The sequence below is a fragment of the Scyliorhinus canicula genome, chromosome 10 (assembly GCF_902713615.1).
Source record: "Scyliorhinus canicula chromosome 10, sScyCan1.1, whole genome shotgun sequence".
NCBI lineage: Eukaryota > Metazoa > Chordata > Chondrichthyes > Carcharhiniformes > Scyliorhinidae > Scyliorhinus > Scyliorhinus canicula.
Genome location: NC_052155.1, coordinates 59,732,856 through 59,751,286, shown reverse-complemented (window position 1 = coordinate 59,751,286; position 18,431 = coordinate 59,732,856). Strand labels below are relative to the sequence as shown.

Genomic DNA, 18,431 nt, shown 5'->3' with positions numbered 1-18,431 from the left:
GGCTGCCAGCGTTGGCTGGAAGACCTCTGGAGGAATGGGCATGTGGTCAATGGGAGGGATGGGTCTAGCATGGGTGTTACTCACTTATGCTGTCGTTGACCTTTTTTCGGCACTGGAAGCCAGTCCTCCTGGTCACACTCCAGAACTTACAACCACCGCCACCTCATCCCAGGCCGCACTGGCTGCCCTGTGGCTGACCTGCCGGGACCCTGGGGGGAACAGGACATCTCTCCTGGCTGGCACTGTGTCTAGGAGCCCACCCAGGTCTGCATCCCCGAATCTTAGGGCTGGTCTCCTCGGCGCCATTGTTGCGAGCTGACTGGGGTTGACTGAGCAAGTGCTGTTTAAGTGCTGCTCGACCTTGTTAGCGGGGGGGCTGGTGAGCGCAAAGCCAATGAATCAGTAGACGAGCCTTCATTTTTGGTGAGAAACCTGTGGGGCCTCACTAAATGGACCAATTTACGTTGAATAGAGTTGCCAGCCTCACTTGGCCGAGCGCCGGGAAGCTCGCAGCAGTTCCTGCTTGCTGACACACTTTGAAATCTTTCTGGAGGATCGCACCCCTGATGTGCTAATCACACCATGTAGCAAGCAGTAGAAGGGATCCTCTCTGATAATTTAAATCTCTAAATGCTTCATAATGTTCTATTAATTCAAAATAAAACCTTGATTTTGTTTCAGAGACAGTCAAATCAAATATATTCAGAGTACTGTTGTAAATGTAGAAAAACACTTTGGTGAGTTGTGCAGCTTATTTGCCGCGTATGCACGGAAAACTGCAAGACTACGTGATAAGGCTGACCTCCTGGTTAAAGAACTCCGAGAATACTCCGATACCGAAACTCCTAATTTAAAATATGGTCTGAATGGATTTGCCGATCATTTTGCTTTAATTCAAGATTATCGCCATGCAGAGGTGAGTGGCTAAAAATATTTGTTTGCATACACTCTCAAAATTTTTTGCATTTAGCGGTACATTGTAGTATAAGGGCATCTGCATAGCAAGGGTTACTATAGAAATGGGAAACATTATCACCCACAGTGTGATTCAAAGAGACTAGCGACCTGAAACCTCGAGTCAGTTGTTGTGGACTGAAGAGAGGCTTGTGTAGAAGCAATCATGGAATTAGCTCTTGTTTGCCTTGGGCTGTACCCTGCATATATGTACATTGTTATGTGTTATCATTAAATACTTTGGCCAGAATTCTCTGGCCGTTGGGATTCATTTATCCTGCTGGCAGCCCATCCCAGCCTGCTGGTTTCCCAGCGGCGTGGGGTGTCTTCAATGGGAAATCCCATTGACAAGCGGCGGGAAGAGAGAACCCCCTCCGCCAGTGAACAGTGGCCTGCCAGGAAACACGCGGCTGACAGACCGGAGAACCCCACCCAGAATGTTCAACCAAACAAGACTCAGAACCGCTCTGTGAGGCTATTAAACATACAACAATGGCAGCTTTAAAAAAAAATCAGAATCTCAGAGAAACGAGCAGAAATTCAAAAGCTGGAAAATTAAAGGAGCAGCATTCTGACCTGACTGAAAGTATCTGAACTGAAGACACACAGGGAGATCACCTGAAAGAGGTTGCCTTGTAGAATTAGTAGCAGACAGTCAGAAGGAAAAGAAATTCCGTTGTGCAGCTGAGGACTCCATAATATCTCATCGAGATACATTGCAAGGGACCACAAAATCATAAGGACAGAGCAGGGTGAACAAAACATTCAGCTGTAAACCAGGACCAGTTTAAAAAGCTTAATTTTTGTAAAAAGGTAGAGCAGACTGTTTCCATAAGCACCATGGTCAGCTGGGGTTTAAAATCGGCGCCCTGTGGCAGCAGAGCGTATTGTAAGAAAAAAATAAGCAGGAGATTTAAAAACCTCAACCAAAGCTGGGAGATCATTTGTAAAACACTCAAAAATCCTGCGATATAGCTGGAAAGGCCCAAAATCATTGATTTAACAGATTGTTACAAAAACTAAACCCAAAGAGGTCAGGTCTGCCATCACCATAGAAGTCTGCCAAAATTCAACAAGTGCGAGGAGTCTCTGAAAGATGGTTCCTGCAGTGACATCTTTAAAACCTGCACAGCATTTAAAGCTGTACTCGCTTGAAATTTAAAGCAACCATGGACAATAAATCAACCAAATTCAACTGATCCAAGGACCAGATCACACACAATATTTTGATCTCTTCTCCCTTTTGACTGCATTACCCATGTTAAACATCGAGTCCTTTGCTCTCCTTGTTTAGATTTATCTTTATATTCTCCACCTCCTACTATTCTGCTTTCTCCATTTGTGGCTGTTGGTAGCAAATTGCCTCTGTCTCAGAAAGTTGTGAATTTTAAATGCTATTCCAGAGATTTGAGCAAGAAATCCAGACTAACACTAGTACAATACTAAAGGTATACTATATTTTTGGAAGTGTCATATTTGAGAGAAAACAATGAACCAAGACTTCATCTGCCCTCCCGAGAGACAGACGTAAAATATTCCATGTATAATTTCACTATCTTGAAATTGCACCATTTTGGAATAAGATGGAGGTTTTGGGAGGCTGCTGAGTGTGTGTATCTGTGCTTGCATCACAAAGCCACTTTGCAACTCGGTATAAGCCATGCTGATGTACATGTACTATATCAGTTTGATAGGTTTTGAAAAACCAACATGGGTGTTATTGTTCTGATTGCACGTCAGGTAGACCTACAAAAAACTGACTCATCGACCATTTGTATTAATATGCACTGCTGGTGGCAGGTAAATATACTATTTGCCATTAGCTGCATTCTTGTAATATTTAAAAGTGTCTCAATTCTAAAATCATCCATTGATAGTGTGATGGACCTTCTAAGATGATCTAGCCAAGGGGATCCTGGCTGCACCTCCATTTCCTTATGTTGTTATCAGTGGGAATTAATTGTTTGTTTAAATACCATTTTTAAGTCTAAAAATAATTTGATCTATGTACTAATTAAGCAAACCAATCACATTACATCAATGTTAGAAACACTGAGGCAATCTGCTTTATATGGTGGTTGGAAAATGTTCAAAAGAAATATCCAGATGCAAAAATTAACCATCAGTTTCACAAACTTCTTAAATGCATTTTTACTTGCTTTGCTGAAGTAGCAGTGTACATTAGGGAGAAGCTATTGGTCTCGAACATGCTCACCTTTGTTGACTTGTCGGCATGGTTAACTCAATCAAGTGAATTTCTAGGATGTGTAGCAGAAAATAATGAGTGATCTTTTTGTTGTATTACTGGAGGTGCAGTGCCCAAACTAATATGATTTCAGTTGTAGAATACACAGATATAATGGCTGGCTACAATTCATTACAAACTTCTTGGGGGATGGGAGGGGTGGAACATTCTGTGAATAACTTCGCCAGTGTCAGAACTTTTTTCTGTGAAATTGTCAACTACCTCCAATGACCGCCATTTTACATACCATTCTAAACATTTGATATTTTACTATTTGGTTGTGTAGGTTGAAAGGCTAGAAGCCAAAGTTGTCGAACCTCTGAAGAAATATGGTTCAATTGCCAGGCTGAAAAAGGTATGTTGAGCATGCATAGTGATCATTGTAGCAGGAATGATAAGAGTTCATCTCAACAATATGTTTATGAACATTTGGATCTTGAGTGACTGTGTGGAGTTTGCACGTTTTCCCTGTGTCTACGTGGGTTTCCTCCGGGTGCTCCAGTTTCCTCCCACAATCCAAAGATGTGCAGGTTAGGTGTATTGGCCATGCTAAACTGCCCTAAAGTGTCTGCGGGGTGGGTGGGATTACGGGAATATGGCGGGGAATTGAGCCTAGGTAGGGTGCTTTATCAGAGGAGAAGTGCAGACTCAGTGGGCTGAATGGCCTCCTGCATTGTAGGGATTCTATGATTAAATAACATCTACCACGTACTCCACATCCCCATTACTATGAAAATGGATCAAATCTAGTAGTGATATCAGGTAATGAGTCTCTTTCATTACATTTTTTTGAAGGGAGTCTTTGAATTGATTATGCAGATTTTCAAAAATTAAACCAAAATCAATTTGTTCCAGTGCATCTCAGATAAGAGGATCTAACATTTGCTGATGATTTGCAGAGAAGAGAGTTCTTGCACGATTCCACAAATAAAATTAATCAAAAATAGTGATTAGTGCTGTCAAAGAATAATTTCCCACTTTTTAATAAAGTGAAAACATATTCAACATTTTTTCTTGCAGCTACCGTGATAACTTTGCCTTAATGTGCGATTACTAACATTTTGTCATTGTAATGCTGAGCGCTAATACACCTTAGTACTGTGATTTGCACAAGTAATTTGCAGCCCCTGTGCTAATATGAAGTAAAAATACAATTTTTTTTAAATCAGTACAACAGAATAAACAGGGCATTTTTGGGTTGGCAGGCTTTAATTAGTGGGGTACTACTTTAGCCTCAGCTATTTACAATCTATATTGATGAGTTGGATGAGGAAACTGAATGTAATGTATCCAAGTTTTCTGATCATACAAAATTAGTTGGAAGAGTATGCGGAGAAGAGGATACCGTAAGACTGCAAAGGGATAGCAATAGGTTGGGTGAGTGGGCAAGAACATGGTAATGAGGTAAGGTGTGAAGTTATCCACATTGGTAGGAAAAGTAGAAGAGCAGAATATGTTTGAGTGGTAAGAAACTAGTAAATGTTTACATGCAGAGGGACCTAGGTGTCCTTATATGTGAATCACAGCAGTACCTCCAAGCAAATGAAATTATAATGTTTGCTACCAAGAGGTTAGAATATGAGCTAATTGTCTTGCTACAATTATATAGTGCGTTGGGGTCACATCTATAATAATAATCTTTATTATTGTCACAGGAAGGCTTATATTAACACTGCAAATTAAGTTACTGTGAAAATCCCCTAGTTGCCACACTCCAGCACCTGTTCAGGGAGCATTCAGAATGTCCTGGAGTACTTGGTGCTGTTTTGGTCTCCTTACTCAGTTCTTTTTTTCCCTGGAGTTTAGTAGAATGAGAGATGATTTCATTGAAACATAAAATTCTTAAGGGGCATGACAGGGTATATGTGAATATGTTCCTCTATTGGGGAATCTAGAATGTGGGATTACAATCTCATAAAAACAATGTGGACAATTTAAGACTGAGAAGAGAAATTCCTTCACTAAGGGGGTTGTGAACCTTTGAAATTCTCTATCCCACAGAGCTGTAGCTGCTTAGTTGAAGATAATATTCAAGTTAATATTACTAGATGTTTGGGTACTAAGAGAATTAAAAGATATTGGAATCATGTAGGAAGGTGGAAAATCAGCCAAGATCTTAGTGAATGGCAGAGCAGTTTTGAAAGGCCACATGGCCTGTGCGTACTGCTATTTCTTAAGTTCTTATTTGTCATGTAAATAACATTTGTTTTCATTATCAAAATTATCAAAAGATGACACAGTCGCAGGGTTGTTTTCGAATCAAAAATAGCTCTAAATACATTTGTGTCCATAACTGGAGGTGAGGCAAGTTATACATTAGAATTTAAAATTAGTTTATTGTAATACGAGTTGTAAGTATACTCAGCATTTCTTCACTTAAATTAAAGGAAACTCAACATAAAGGAAAGCCTAAAGAGCAATTAAAATCACATGATTTATTCTGAGAGCGTCCTGAACACTGGCAAAAGTGCTGATGCTTAATTTTGTGCATTACACTTTACTATAAATTTCCTTTTTATCTTTGGCTATAAAAAATTCAAATCTCAAAATTAAATAAGTTTGTTTTGAAGTCTATAAAATGATCAGTTCCTATAATTGGGAGCTAAAGTCATATATTGCAAACATGTGGATTTTATAAATGCAAGTCCCTTCTTTCTTGGTAATGTTTTGGGTCCAGTATTTGTGCCTGCACTTTTGTCTTGGTCAAAATTAATGTGACTTTATCTATAGGCAGGAGTAGGCCATTCGGCTTCTCGGGCATGTTCTGCCATTCAAGATCATGGTCTTTTCTCCATATTTGTTAATACCCTTAACTTGCAAAACTTTCTCAATCTCAGATTTAGAATTATTAGTTGAGCTCACATCTAATTTCAGTATTTAAACTGTTCATGGACCTCCTTTTTTGACCTCACACTTCACCTGCAATGGACATCTATCTGCCACAGCTTTGCCCACTGTCTTGACAGTCACTGTCCACTTTGTAATTTTATGCTCCCATTTAAGCCATTTAAGATACCATCAGTCTTTGTGTCATTGTGAAATTGGATATATGGTTTTCTATTGTGTTATCTAATTCATTTAAAAATATAATAAATCTTTTTTAAAATTTGCTCATGAGATGTGAGTGTGTCGCTAGCAAGGGTAGCATTGTTGTCAACCCTTAATTGCCCTTCAGAAGGTGGTGATGAGCAGTGTTTTGAACCTTTGAAACCCATGAGTGTATGTATACCCATTGTGCTTCAATAAAGAAAGTTCCAGGATTTTGGTCCAGCAATTCTTCATAGATCTAAGTTAGGATGGTGTGTGGCTTGGAGAACCTGTAGGTGATGGCATTCCTATCTTTTTGCTGCCCTTGTCGTTCAAGTTGCCTGCAAACACTGCCAAACAGACACGAGTGGAAAATGCAGGTGGCTGGGGGTAAGCTCTCAAAAAAAGGGAGCATTTAATTTAAAAACATTCAACAATTGTTACATCTGGGCTGGCCAAATACGGCGGCAGCATTCTTAATTGGAATCATTTGCGAATCATCAGCTATTGAAGCATGTTCACTTTGCATCAATTTAACTTTAGCTTTGTGTTACAATTTCATGGACTGTATGAATAATTTTAATTTTCCACTTTCTGCCTATTGAAAGCTGAGGAACGAACAGCCTTGGCCTCAGTAATTTCCATCCTTTTATATTTCATGTGCTCATGTTAATTATATTTTTGCATTACTTGGTTCTGCTACTAGATGGAGCCCTGAGCATTGTAAACCATATCAATATACGGTTAGATTTCAGAACATTTGACCTTCTTGCACAATTGTTTCAGTTTGAACAAAAAAGATTCACCGTGAACGTTACCATGTGTCATAGTTTTACAGCAGAGAATGAGGCCCTACAGCCCACCTTGTCTGTGCTGGCCATCAAACACCTATCTATTCTAAAATGCTTTTTCCAACACTTGGTTTTTGTATGCTAAGGCGTTTTAAGTGCTCATCTAAATGCTTCGTAAATGTTGTGAGGGATCCTGTCAAATGTTGTATGCCCCCTTTCAGGCAGTGAGTTCCAGATATCCAACACCCTCTGGGTAAAAGAGTTTTTCCTCAAATACCCTCTAAATCTCCTGCTCTTTACTTTAAATCTATGCCCTCTGGTTATTTGCCCCTCTACTAAGGGGTAAAATCTCTTCCTATCTACATCATTCATAATTTTGTCTGCCTCAATAAGGATCCCCCAGACTTCTCTGCTCGAAAGAAAACAACCCCAGCCTACCCAGCCTCAAAAATGGAGGAAAAACCACCCCAGGCAGCATCCTGGTGAATCTCTTCTGCACCCTCTCGAGCGCAATTGCATCCTTCCTATAGAGTCGTGACCAGAACAGCACACTGTACTCTAGCTGAGGCCTAATGAGCCTTTTATACAACGCCAATATAACCTCCCTGCCCTGATGTGCCATGCCGCAGCTAATAACGGTAAGCATTCCATATGCCTTCTTAACTACCTTGTCTACCTGACATGCTGCCTTCAGGGATCTTTGGGCATGCACCCCATGATCCCTCTCGTCCTCTGTGCTTCCTAGCATCCTACCAAAATGCATCACATCATTCTTTTCAGGTAAATTCTGTTGCCACTGTTCTGCTCATCTGACCAGCCTGTCCATATCACCCTGTAGTCTAAGGCAGGCATTGTCAAACTCAGGGGCGCGAGTCACGGGTGGGTGTCAGGAGGGTCGCGAATCCGTCCGTCGCGGCGCTCCCGATCGCGCAAATCTGCGTGCAACAGCCGCAGTAGCCGGCTTTTAATAATGCCGGCTGCGAGCGGCCTTTGAAACAGCCAGGAACAGATTTTTAAAAATTTGGCTGCACTGCGCATGTGTGCCCGATCATCGGTGCGCATGTGCAAAACTTTTTTTATATGGTCGCAGCCCTTTTTTTTTCCCAGTTCAGGGGAGCCAAAGGTACCATTGGGGCCAAAGGGTCCCAAAACCATTTCCTCCATTTTTGTCAGCAACAAATAAGGAAGAGAAAATGGTGGGTTGCGCAGGTTGGCCAGCGAGGGCTGCAAAGGTCGGCCGGCATGGGTCGCGAAGGCCGGTCGGCATGGGTCGTGAAGGTCGGCCGGGTTGGGTCCCGAAGGTTGGCTGGTTGGTAAAAAAAGGACCCCGGAAAAAAAGTTTGAAAAACACTGGTCTAAAGGTTTCCTCCTCGCTATTTACCACACCACCAATTTTAGTGTCACCTGCAAATTTTCTGATCATTCCCCCCTCCACATTCAGATCATTGATGTACACTGTAAACAGTAAGGGACCCAGAACCAACCCCTGCGGTACACCATTGGTCACAAGTTTCCAGTCGCAAAAGCATCTTCGACCATTACCCTCTGTCTCCTGTCACAAAGCCAATTTTGGATCCTAAATCCCATGGGCTCTTACCTTCTTGATCAGTCTATTGTGTGAGACATTGTCAAAAGCCTTAACTTAATTCCATCATTTATATTTACATCAACTGCATTGTCCTCATCTACATACCTGGCCAACTCCTCAAAATTCAATCAAATTTGTTAGTTATGAAACAAAAGCAGAAAATACTGTACAATCTCAGCAGGTCTGACAGCTTTGACAAAGTGTTGTCCAGACTCAAAGTTAACTCCCTTTTCTCTCTACAGTTCTCTCTACTCTCTGTCAGACCTGCTGAAATTGTCCAGTATTTTCTGTTTTTGTTAGTTATGATCTCCCCCTAAAAAGGCCGAGCCTACTATCTTTGATTAATCCTTGTCTTTCCAAGTGAAGATTAATTCTATCCCTCAGAATTTTTCCCTACCACTGATGTTAGAACGGTGATTGGAACTGCCCTGGTACTTAGATTGCATATTATTAGACAGTGAGATCTGATGCCAAAATTCCAGTGTGAAAGCACATTGAAAGATGTGACCAGGCTGCACAAGTTTATACAGTTTATTTTTTCTTATCTAGAAAGGTCTGAACAGTGCCAGATTCAAGTAGGCCTTTCAAGAGCGGGCTACCCCCTTTACGTTATGTACTTTACGATGCGAGTTACCCATCTTCAGAGTTCTCTGCACCATTTTAGGCTTGTTCAACCAAGGAAAGCAACCTCCCTAGCAACCACTTAAAACTGTACTGCACCATTTTAATCAATATTTGTGTCCTTATTTGTGCTCAGCTGTAAGTTTTCTGTGGTTATATCTTTCTAAATGCAGGTGTGGAAGAAGATCAGAGGATGCATGCTAGACAGGTGCAAGTAGCAGCTTAGATGTTCTATTTGATCACGTCCTTTAGATGCTAATTATGGATTGTGCCTCTGTTTCTTTCTGCCCACCTTTGCCCCATCACTAACAGCATTGTCTTTAACTGCATGTACCTCACAGACTGGAAATTCCTTGTTAAAACCCATATTTTTCCTTCAAGACCCTTAAACATTTGAACATTATTGTAGCTTTTAAATTTGGCTGTGTCCAATTCTCTTGCATCTCTATGAAGTGCTATTTGTTAAGAATGCATTTAAATGCAAGTTATTGTCGATATGTTTTTGCAATACAAGTAGCTGTTTAGATAAGCTATCAACAGACTTGAATTCTAGGGCCATCAATGTGTAAAAGGAAAGAAGAAAAATTGGAGTTTTTTTTAGTAACTAATGTATAAGGCAACTTCAATGTTGAACATGTAGGTGCAAATAAACGGTTTGATGGTAGACATAATTTCTCAAAATTAAATTTGTGTTACCTAATCTACTATTGTCAAGTTATTTAATATTTTAAATCTTTTTCACAGGAAGACCTCAAGGTTGCTTCTTGTGCTATAAGACGTGAATCAAGGCAAATTGCCCATGTGGAGAGATTGCGCCAGAGAAATCCTTCTGACCGACAAGTTGTTGTATCCTTAATTTACAGTGGTTGTATGTCTGTGCTTTGTACAGAGCACTGTTACACAATAAGTGGTGAACGGGGTAACTGTTGGACCTCAAAAGCAAAATTTTCTCTTTTCCACAGTAGATCGTGTGATTGGCCCTTTCCCCTATAAACAGAAAGCTCTCAACAGAATTACAAGATATGGGCCTAGCAATAAAGTTGATTTTGATAAATTGCAAATTGAACCTGTGTAGGATCTCACACTTTGCGTTCAATTCATTTCTTAAATGTCCAAAGATGTGCAGATTAAGTGGATTTGCCATGTTAAATTACCCCTTAGTGTCCAAAGATGTGTCGGTTAGCTTACTGGAATAAGGCGGGTGGAGTGGGCCTAGATAGAGTGCTCTTTCAGAGGGTCGGTGTAGACCCGATGGATGAATAGCCTCTTTCTGCATTCTAGCGATTCTATGATTCTAAATGGAGTTTTAAAGAAATTCTAAGCGACAATATCTATTCATAGAATGGTTCAGCACAGAGCCCATCCAGTACATGCCAGCTCTCTGCAAGAGCAATTTAACAAGTCCAACTTTCCTTCCTTTTCGATGTCATCCTGCAATTTCTTTATCTTCGGATGCTTATCCAGATTCCTTTAAAAAGCAATGACTGAATCAGTTTGCACCATCATCTCAGGCAGTACATTCCAGATCCTAACCACCCACTACGTTAAAATGTTTTTCCTTCTATCCCCTTTGGTTCTTTTGCCGTTCCCCTTAGGTCTGTCCTCTGGTTCTTGACTCTTTTGCGAATGGGATAATTTCGCTCTTTTACTCTGTCTAGACACCTTATGACTTTGAACATCTCTTAAATCTGTCAACCTTTGACAATAAACCCAGCTTCTCCAATCTATCCAGATAACTGATGGCCTTCATTCTGAATAAAATCTCATGATTATTTTCTGCACCCTGTCTAATGCTTCTTTACCAAAGTGTAGTGCCCAGAATTGGACTCGGAAGAATTACACCACTTGAGGCCCAACTAACGTTACATAAAGGTTCATCATAATTTCCTTGCTCAGGCTCCCTCTCGCTCAGGCACCTCCTCTAACACTCGTACACAGTTTCAAATCAGAGAGATCTTGGGGTTCATGTCCACAGATCTCTGAAGGTTGCCACTTACGTGGATAGAGCCGTGAAGAAGGCTTAGTGTGTTAGCGTTTGTTAACGGGGCTTCAGTTTAAGAGCCGCGGGGTTATGCTGCAACTATACATTGCAGAGTATTGTGTGCAGTTCTGGTCGTCTCACCATAGGAAGGATGTGGAAGCATTGGAAAGGGTGCAAAGGAGATTTACCAGGATGCTGCCTAGTTTGCAGGATAGGTCTTATGAGGAAAGGTTGAGGGAGCTAGGGCTTTTCTCTTTGGAGGGGAGGAGGATGAGAAGCGACTTAATAGAGGTTTATAAGATAATGAGGGGGATAGATGGAGTGGACGTTCAGAGAGTATTTCCTCGGGTGGGTGTAGCTGTTACAAGGGGGCGTAACTATAAGATTCCGGGTGGGAGATATAGGAGAGATGTCCGAGGTAGGTTCTTTACTCTGAGAGTGGTTAGGGTGTGGAATGGATTGCCTGCTGTGATAGTGGAGTCAGACACTTTGGGAACTTTCAAGCCGTTATTGGATAGGCACATGGAGCACACCACAATGACAGGGAGTGGGACAGCTTGATCTTGGTTTCGGACAATGCTCGGCCCATCATCGAGGGCCGAAGGGCCTGTTCTGTGCTGTACTGTTCTATGTTCTGTGACCAGGTTTCTGATCATTTGTGCTAATATATCCTTATGTAACGTTATAACACTTTTTTGTGATAACACTCCTGTAAAGTACCTTGTGGATGTTTGCTAAGTTAAAGGCATTGTATAACAGTAAGTTGTTGTTGATGCATTTTTGGCCTTTGAGTAGGTGAAGCATGGGTTCACCAGAATTATAAACCATCCTTGTACTAACCTTATATCTTTTTTTTTCATGGGATATAGGCATCGCTGGCAAGGCTAACATGTATTGCCAATCTCTGATTTCACTCTTCACATTGGGCCTCATTCTACCTGCTGCAAGTCTTGATCTAAATCAAGGTCTTCTGTGGGAGTCTTGATGGAATTATTTTTCCACTCCCCTTTTCAGTTTCCTTGCCACATCTTTTCATAAAGTAGCATCCTAGCTGCAGCCCTGTCAGGATTTTGTGCTCTCTGCAGTGCAGCAGGAATCCCAACAGAAAGACATGCATGTGAAATTATCTTGACCCAGAAAAATGATTTTGGAGGTGGGGATGGGGAGAATTGGGGTTGGAAGTTCAGTTCCACTGAAACTCTGCTCCAACAAGGAGAATTCTATCGTTGATATTCTGAAATACTATTAATAAGAATTTCGAGAAAAATTAGTTCCTTGACAATCAGACAGACACAGGTTTGTGCCTGAATATTAACTGCAGTTCCTGTGGAATATCAATGATAATGTAGGGAAATTATATCCTCTGAAAGTTTATTTAATCTCAACATTATGTGGTCTCAAGCTAATTTGAATAGGAATCCCGATATGGAGAATTAAATCCATTTTTATCTATTTCCTGCGCCAGGCATTTTTATTTTATTAATTCATGGGATGTGGGCATTGCTGGCTGGGCCATTTATTGCCCATCCCTAATTGCCCTTGAACAAATGTCTTGCTCGGCCATTTCGGAAGGCATTTAAGAGCCAACTACATTGCTGTGAATCCAGACCATGTAAGGATGACAGATTTCCTTCACTAAAGGGCATTTGTGAACCAGATGGGTTTCTATGACAGTGGTTTCATGGATTTTTAATTCCAGATTTTTAAGACTTCATCATCTGCCATGATGGAATTTGAGCCCAGACCCCAGAGGCTGATTTTGGTCCCTGGATTACTGGTCTCCAGTGATGATACCATTTTTAATAAAATATTTTTTTCCTCTATACTTTAATTTCATTATTTGATAATTAAACAGGAAAGAACGTAAATTGAGCATTAAATGTCCTCAATTATAAAAATAGATTTATGCTCATCTTCCAGTTCAATTTTTACTGTGTTGTAGGCCAGATTAAATAATGCAAATCAGGCATCCAGTAGAGGAGGCCAGATTCTGTTTATTCAAGAATTGGGACTGCTGCATTATTTACAGACTTAATAAAGCAATCATACCAAAGCCCAAATTCAGTGAAATGCAGCTCTCGATAAAAAAGCTTGTTTTGTGTGGCCTAGGATCTAAGATTAATTTTATATGATGTAAATAAGTGTATGAGGATTAGATTGTTGTTTAGGCATTTAAATGGAATGATTTGAACAGCCTAGGTTTCCTCACTATCTTAAGAGTTTATTTATTTTAAATAATTATTTTATTTTGGAATTTCCACTTTCTCCACGTGTTTGCGTGGGTTTCACCCCCACAACCCAAAGATGTGCAGGGTAGGTGAATTGGCCACGTTAAATTGCCCCTTAATCGGAAAAAAAATTAAGTGGGTACTCTAAATTTATAAGAAACAAAATTGCATGTATTATCCAAAGTAAGTTATTGATTTATTAACATATTTTAGTTTTTGAATTGCTCCTCTCTAATTGCTCACCTGAAGAAGGAGCCGTGCTCCGAAAGCTCGTGTTTGAAACAAACCTGTTGGACTTTAACCTGGTGTTGTAAGACTTCTTACTGTCCTCTCTAATAGGCAGAGTCTGAATTACAAAGAGTCACAATGGATACTACTCGAATTTCACGACAGCTGGAAGAAACCATTGATGATTTTGAAGAAGAAAAAATTAAGGATATTAAGGTAAATGAATATAAAAATAATTCGTCCTCTTTTGCTATAAGGATTTAGACAATACCCTGAAGGGGAAATCCTGGGACCTTGGGTGGAATTCTATCTGCCAAAGAGGGACGTGTTCAGGTCTGACCCAAAAAAGTGATGACTTGAGGAACTTGACATATTTCCACACTCTTCTGTATTTAACAACGGTGTATTCATAAGTGAGTACGAAACTAACTTGATGGTGTTGGGTCTGATGGTTAAATATATTTGGGGGAGGCAGTGGCGTAGTGGTAATGTCACTGGACTAGTAATCCAGAAACCCAGGATAATGCTGTGGGGTCCGTGTTTGAATCCCACCATGGCAACTGCTGAAATTTAAATTTGCTAAAAAATAAAATCTGAAATTAAAAGCCTAATCATAACCATAAAACCATTGTCGATTGCCATCAAGACCAAACTTGTTCACTAATGTCCTTTAGAGAAGGAAATCTGTCGTCCTCACTTGGTCTGACCTACATGTGACTCCAAACCCACAGAAATGTGTGGTTGACTCTTTTTTTAGTTTTTCCAATCAAGGGCAATTTAGCCTGGTCAATCCACCTACTCTACACATTTTTGGGTTGTAGGGGGTGTGGTTGATTCTTAAGTGCCCTTATGGATAGGGCAATAAATGCTGGCCCAGCCAGCGACTCCCACATCTCATGAACAAATTAAAATGTTACATTTCAATTGAGTGTCAATTTAACTTTGTATTCTGGCTGTAACAGCATGGACTTCCCGAACTGTGTGGATGTTGCCAAGATGCACAAGGGGAAGTCACTGACCAATAAAACTGACATGGCCAAAAGTGTTCAAATTGAATTCCGTCAATTAGAATCTGGAATTAAAAGTCTAATGATGACCGTGAAACCATTGTTGATTGTTGTAAAAACCCATCTGGTTAATTACTGTCCTTTAGGGAACAAAACCTGCCATCCTTACCTGGTCTGGCCTACACGAGACTCCAAACCTGCAGCAATGTGGCTGACTCTTAAACATCCTCTTAAATGTCACTCAGTTGTATCAAAACACTAGAATGTCTACAAGGAATAACATCGGATAAATCATCCAACATTGACTCAGGCACTGGAAACATCAATGGAAAACTGAGCCCAGTTGACCCTGCAAAGTACTCCTTACTAACATCGGGGCGAGTGCCAAATTTTGGAAAGCTGATCCACAAACTAGTCAAGCAACAGCCTGACAATCATATTCTCATAACCATACTTTACAGATAATGGGGGTGATTTTCAACCTGCATTTGCCGTCAGTGAGAACAGCAAAGCGGGGGGAAATATGTTGAGATTCGGAAATCATTTTCTGATTTTCCTGGGCCCCAGCCACTGAGATAAGGAGAATCCCGCCACAGAAGGTCGGGAACCTCCGTTAAATACATTAACATCAAATTAGCGAGCATTCTCGCAAGGATTCTTCTCTCTCTCACCCCCCCACCCCAGCACTGAATATTCATTGGGCACTGGTGCGATTTACAACAGCTATATAAAAACGAGAACCTGGTGACCTCCTCTCAGAAGGGGAAATCGGAGGTGACCGCTCTGGTCACAATCACCCTCCAAGTTGCCAATTGCAGAGGGGGAGCTGGAGAAGACCTGGGGGACCCAGATTAGTGCAACCCGGGCCTGGGGTGATTCAATCTTGGCATTAGGAGGCGAAGGCGGGGTTGCTCACAATCTTAGCAGCCTTTCATGGCTGTGAATCTCTAGGTTTAAAGGGTCTGGCAGGTGGCTTGCAGGCAGTGCTTCCCGTGTCCCCCTTGCTGGGCTTGTGCGGATATCACCGCTGAGGGATTGTTTTACTAGAGTGGCAGCTGGAAAGTGCGTGGGAGCAGATGAATCCACAGGATCAGCACAGGGAATCAGGTCCCTGGATGAGGTCTCGTGAGATGCCAAGCTGCATGGGCAGAGTCGTGGACTCTGAAAAGGGGGTTCCCAGACTCATGAAGGCTGAATGCCCTCGCTCAAGGAGGAGGATGGATGCAGTCAGAATAACCCCCCACACTCAGGCTGCACTTTAAAGCCTGAGGGCATGAGCTGTGTGGAAGTTCAAGGCCACTGATTATGGAACCAGGCTGTCAAGGATTGTTTGCTGGTTGTCCCAAGTTGGAAGGCTCTAATCTGCATCCCATGTGAGCTGGGGGAATGAGGGCTCTATCTAAGGGTGAAGTTGACTGATAATTGCAGTCTTCATGTGCATCAAATGTGCCTTGCCTTTGACAAGATGAAGCTGGTTGCCTAATCAGCTCCCTAACCTTTCCTTAACGAGCTATTTGTGCCAGTTTTGTCAGCATTGCAATGCACGAGTGTGCCACTGATTGGTGCCTAATTGTTACCTTTCAAGCCGAGCCTCCAGGAATTGAACTCCAAGGCTAATATTCATGTCTCCATAACAGAGGCAACACTGATGTGGCCCCAAATGCAAGGCGTTATGGTGAAATCACTCATCAGTCACCCCATTCAGGAGATGGGGGGGCTGTGGGGTGATGTGCATTGGCATCACAAGTGTTGGGACCCCGTGAGGTGGCTGGAAGAGAGATCAGCATGGAAGTGTGATGGGTGTGTTAAGGGGTTCAGTGGGAGACATGAAGAGGCAGACTTAGCCTTACTGCATGAAGAAGGTCATTCGTCTTTAGGCACTGTCGCCCCATCCTCTTATGGGGTGAGCTGGAATTCACTATTGTGACCACTGTCCCCCAGGCGGGGCTGGTGAGCGTGCTTGCTGGACGTCTGACTGATCGTAAGTAGAGGATATCACACCTCAGCTTGACACCATCCAGAAGTTTGGTGAGACCTACCTCCGTGAAACATGGTGCCGTGTTCCTGGCAGCCACCCCACCGATTGGATATGGAAAATGCTGGGGAGGGGTCTAAAAGGAATACCCCACCAATTACAGAGATTAAGTTTCCCATAGCGAGTGAAACGGGCAAGCCACCACAAGCACGTGTGAATCACGTGGGGCAAAGAAATGTGGTTAAAGCGGCTGAATATGTAGTGTGTTTTCCCACCATCAGCACCGGTGGAATTCTCCCTGTTTTTCCTGCCGGGACCAACACTTTCAAAATTACCCCAGTGTCCCAGACATCACCATCCCTGAATATGTTCTGTCCCACCAGCATGGTGGCAGCACAGTGATAATGCAATTTAGCATGGCCAATCCACCTAACCTGCACAGTCAAGAGGGAGTTGCCTTGGGAATCCTCAGCATCAACTCCCATGTATTTTCATGGTATCAGATCAAACATGGACGAGGACCGTTCCTGAAGGTCACCATGTAGCCAGAGCATGCACTTGTTGATACATTGAGAAGAAGTGAAAATGTTCGCTGATGATTGCACAATGTTCTACACTATTCACAATTCCTCAGATGCCGAAGCAGTCCATGGTCAAATGCAGCAAGATCTGGACAATATCCAAGCTTGGGCTGACAAGTGGAAAGTAACATTCATGCCACACAAGTATCAAGCAATGACTATCTCCAATCAGAGAGAATATAACCATCACTCCTTGACATTCAATGGTGTTACCATCACTGAATCTCCCACTATCAATATCCTGGGTGTTGCCATTACCAGAAATTGAACTGGGCCAGCCATATAAATATTGTGGCTACAAGAGGTCCAAAATTAGTGTCCAAAATTGCCCTTAGTGTTGGGTGGTGTTACTGGGTTATGGGGATAGGGTGGAGGTGTTAACCTTGGGTAGGATGCTCTTTCCAGGAGCCGGTGCAGACTTGATGGGCCGAATGGCCTCCTTCTGCACTGTAAATTCTATGATCAAGAGCAGATCAGAGACTGGGGAAGTAGTTCAGAGGTAGAGTCTTATATAACTGAAAGCATTAATTCTGTTTGTCTCACCACAGATGCTGTGACATGTATTTTTTCAGCAATAAAAAGAAAATCGTATTTAGTCAATAGTATTTTTAGTTATCAGTAAACATTTTAAAACATGATATCTTGTCATGCCATTTAGTTTCTCCTTTATATCAGAAGACATTCAGTGGTTCATTTAGGTAATATCAATCAATGTCGGTGGTCGGTTAGCTCAGTTGGTGGACAGTTGGTTCATGATGTGGAGCAACTGCGGCAACGCAGGTTCAATTCCTGTACATGAAGTCCCCGCTTTCTCAACTTTGGCCTGAGGTGTGGTGACCCTCAGGTTAAATCACCACCAGTCAACTCAAAAGGCGAGAGCAGCCTATAGTCCTCGGGGACAATGGCAATTTTCATTACCAGTACAAGTTCATTTTTACATTGTTCTTCAGAATGCTGAGGAGCATTTTTGGTTGCATAATTGCTCTTGTTAAAGCTACTATTTGCTGAATTGCTGACTCCTTTTTGAATTCTGACGTTTTGTGGAAAAATTGTTCAAGCAAGACTAATTTTACTTGATCTGAAATAGGAAAAAATGTTGACAATTTCAAACTCAAATTAGAACATAGAACATAGAATTTACAGTGCAGAAGAAGGCCATTCGGCCCATCGAGTGCACAGGCCCATGGAAAGATCACCCTATCTAA

At 41.7% G+C, this 18,431-nt stretch overlaps 1 protein-coding gene across 1 annotated transcript in view; it reads left to right on the top strand.

The window, feature by feature from the left end:
* The window catches only part of LOC119972412 (protein FAM92A-like), a 43,780-nt gene that overhangs the window by 6,456 nt on the left and 18,893 nt on the right, over positions 1-18,431 (top strand). Inside the window, 5 exon segments of the mRNA XM_038809042.1 lie at positions 682-916; positions 3,486-3,554; positions 9,971-10,072; positions 12,498-12,503; positions 13,775-13,879. Coding sequence (XP_038664970.1) covers positions 682-916; positions 3,486-3,554; positions 9,971-10,072; positions 12,498-12,503; positions 13,775-13,879 — 517 coding nt within the window.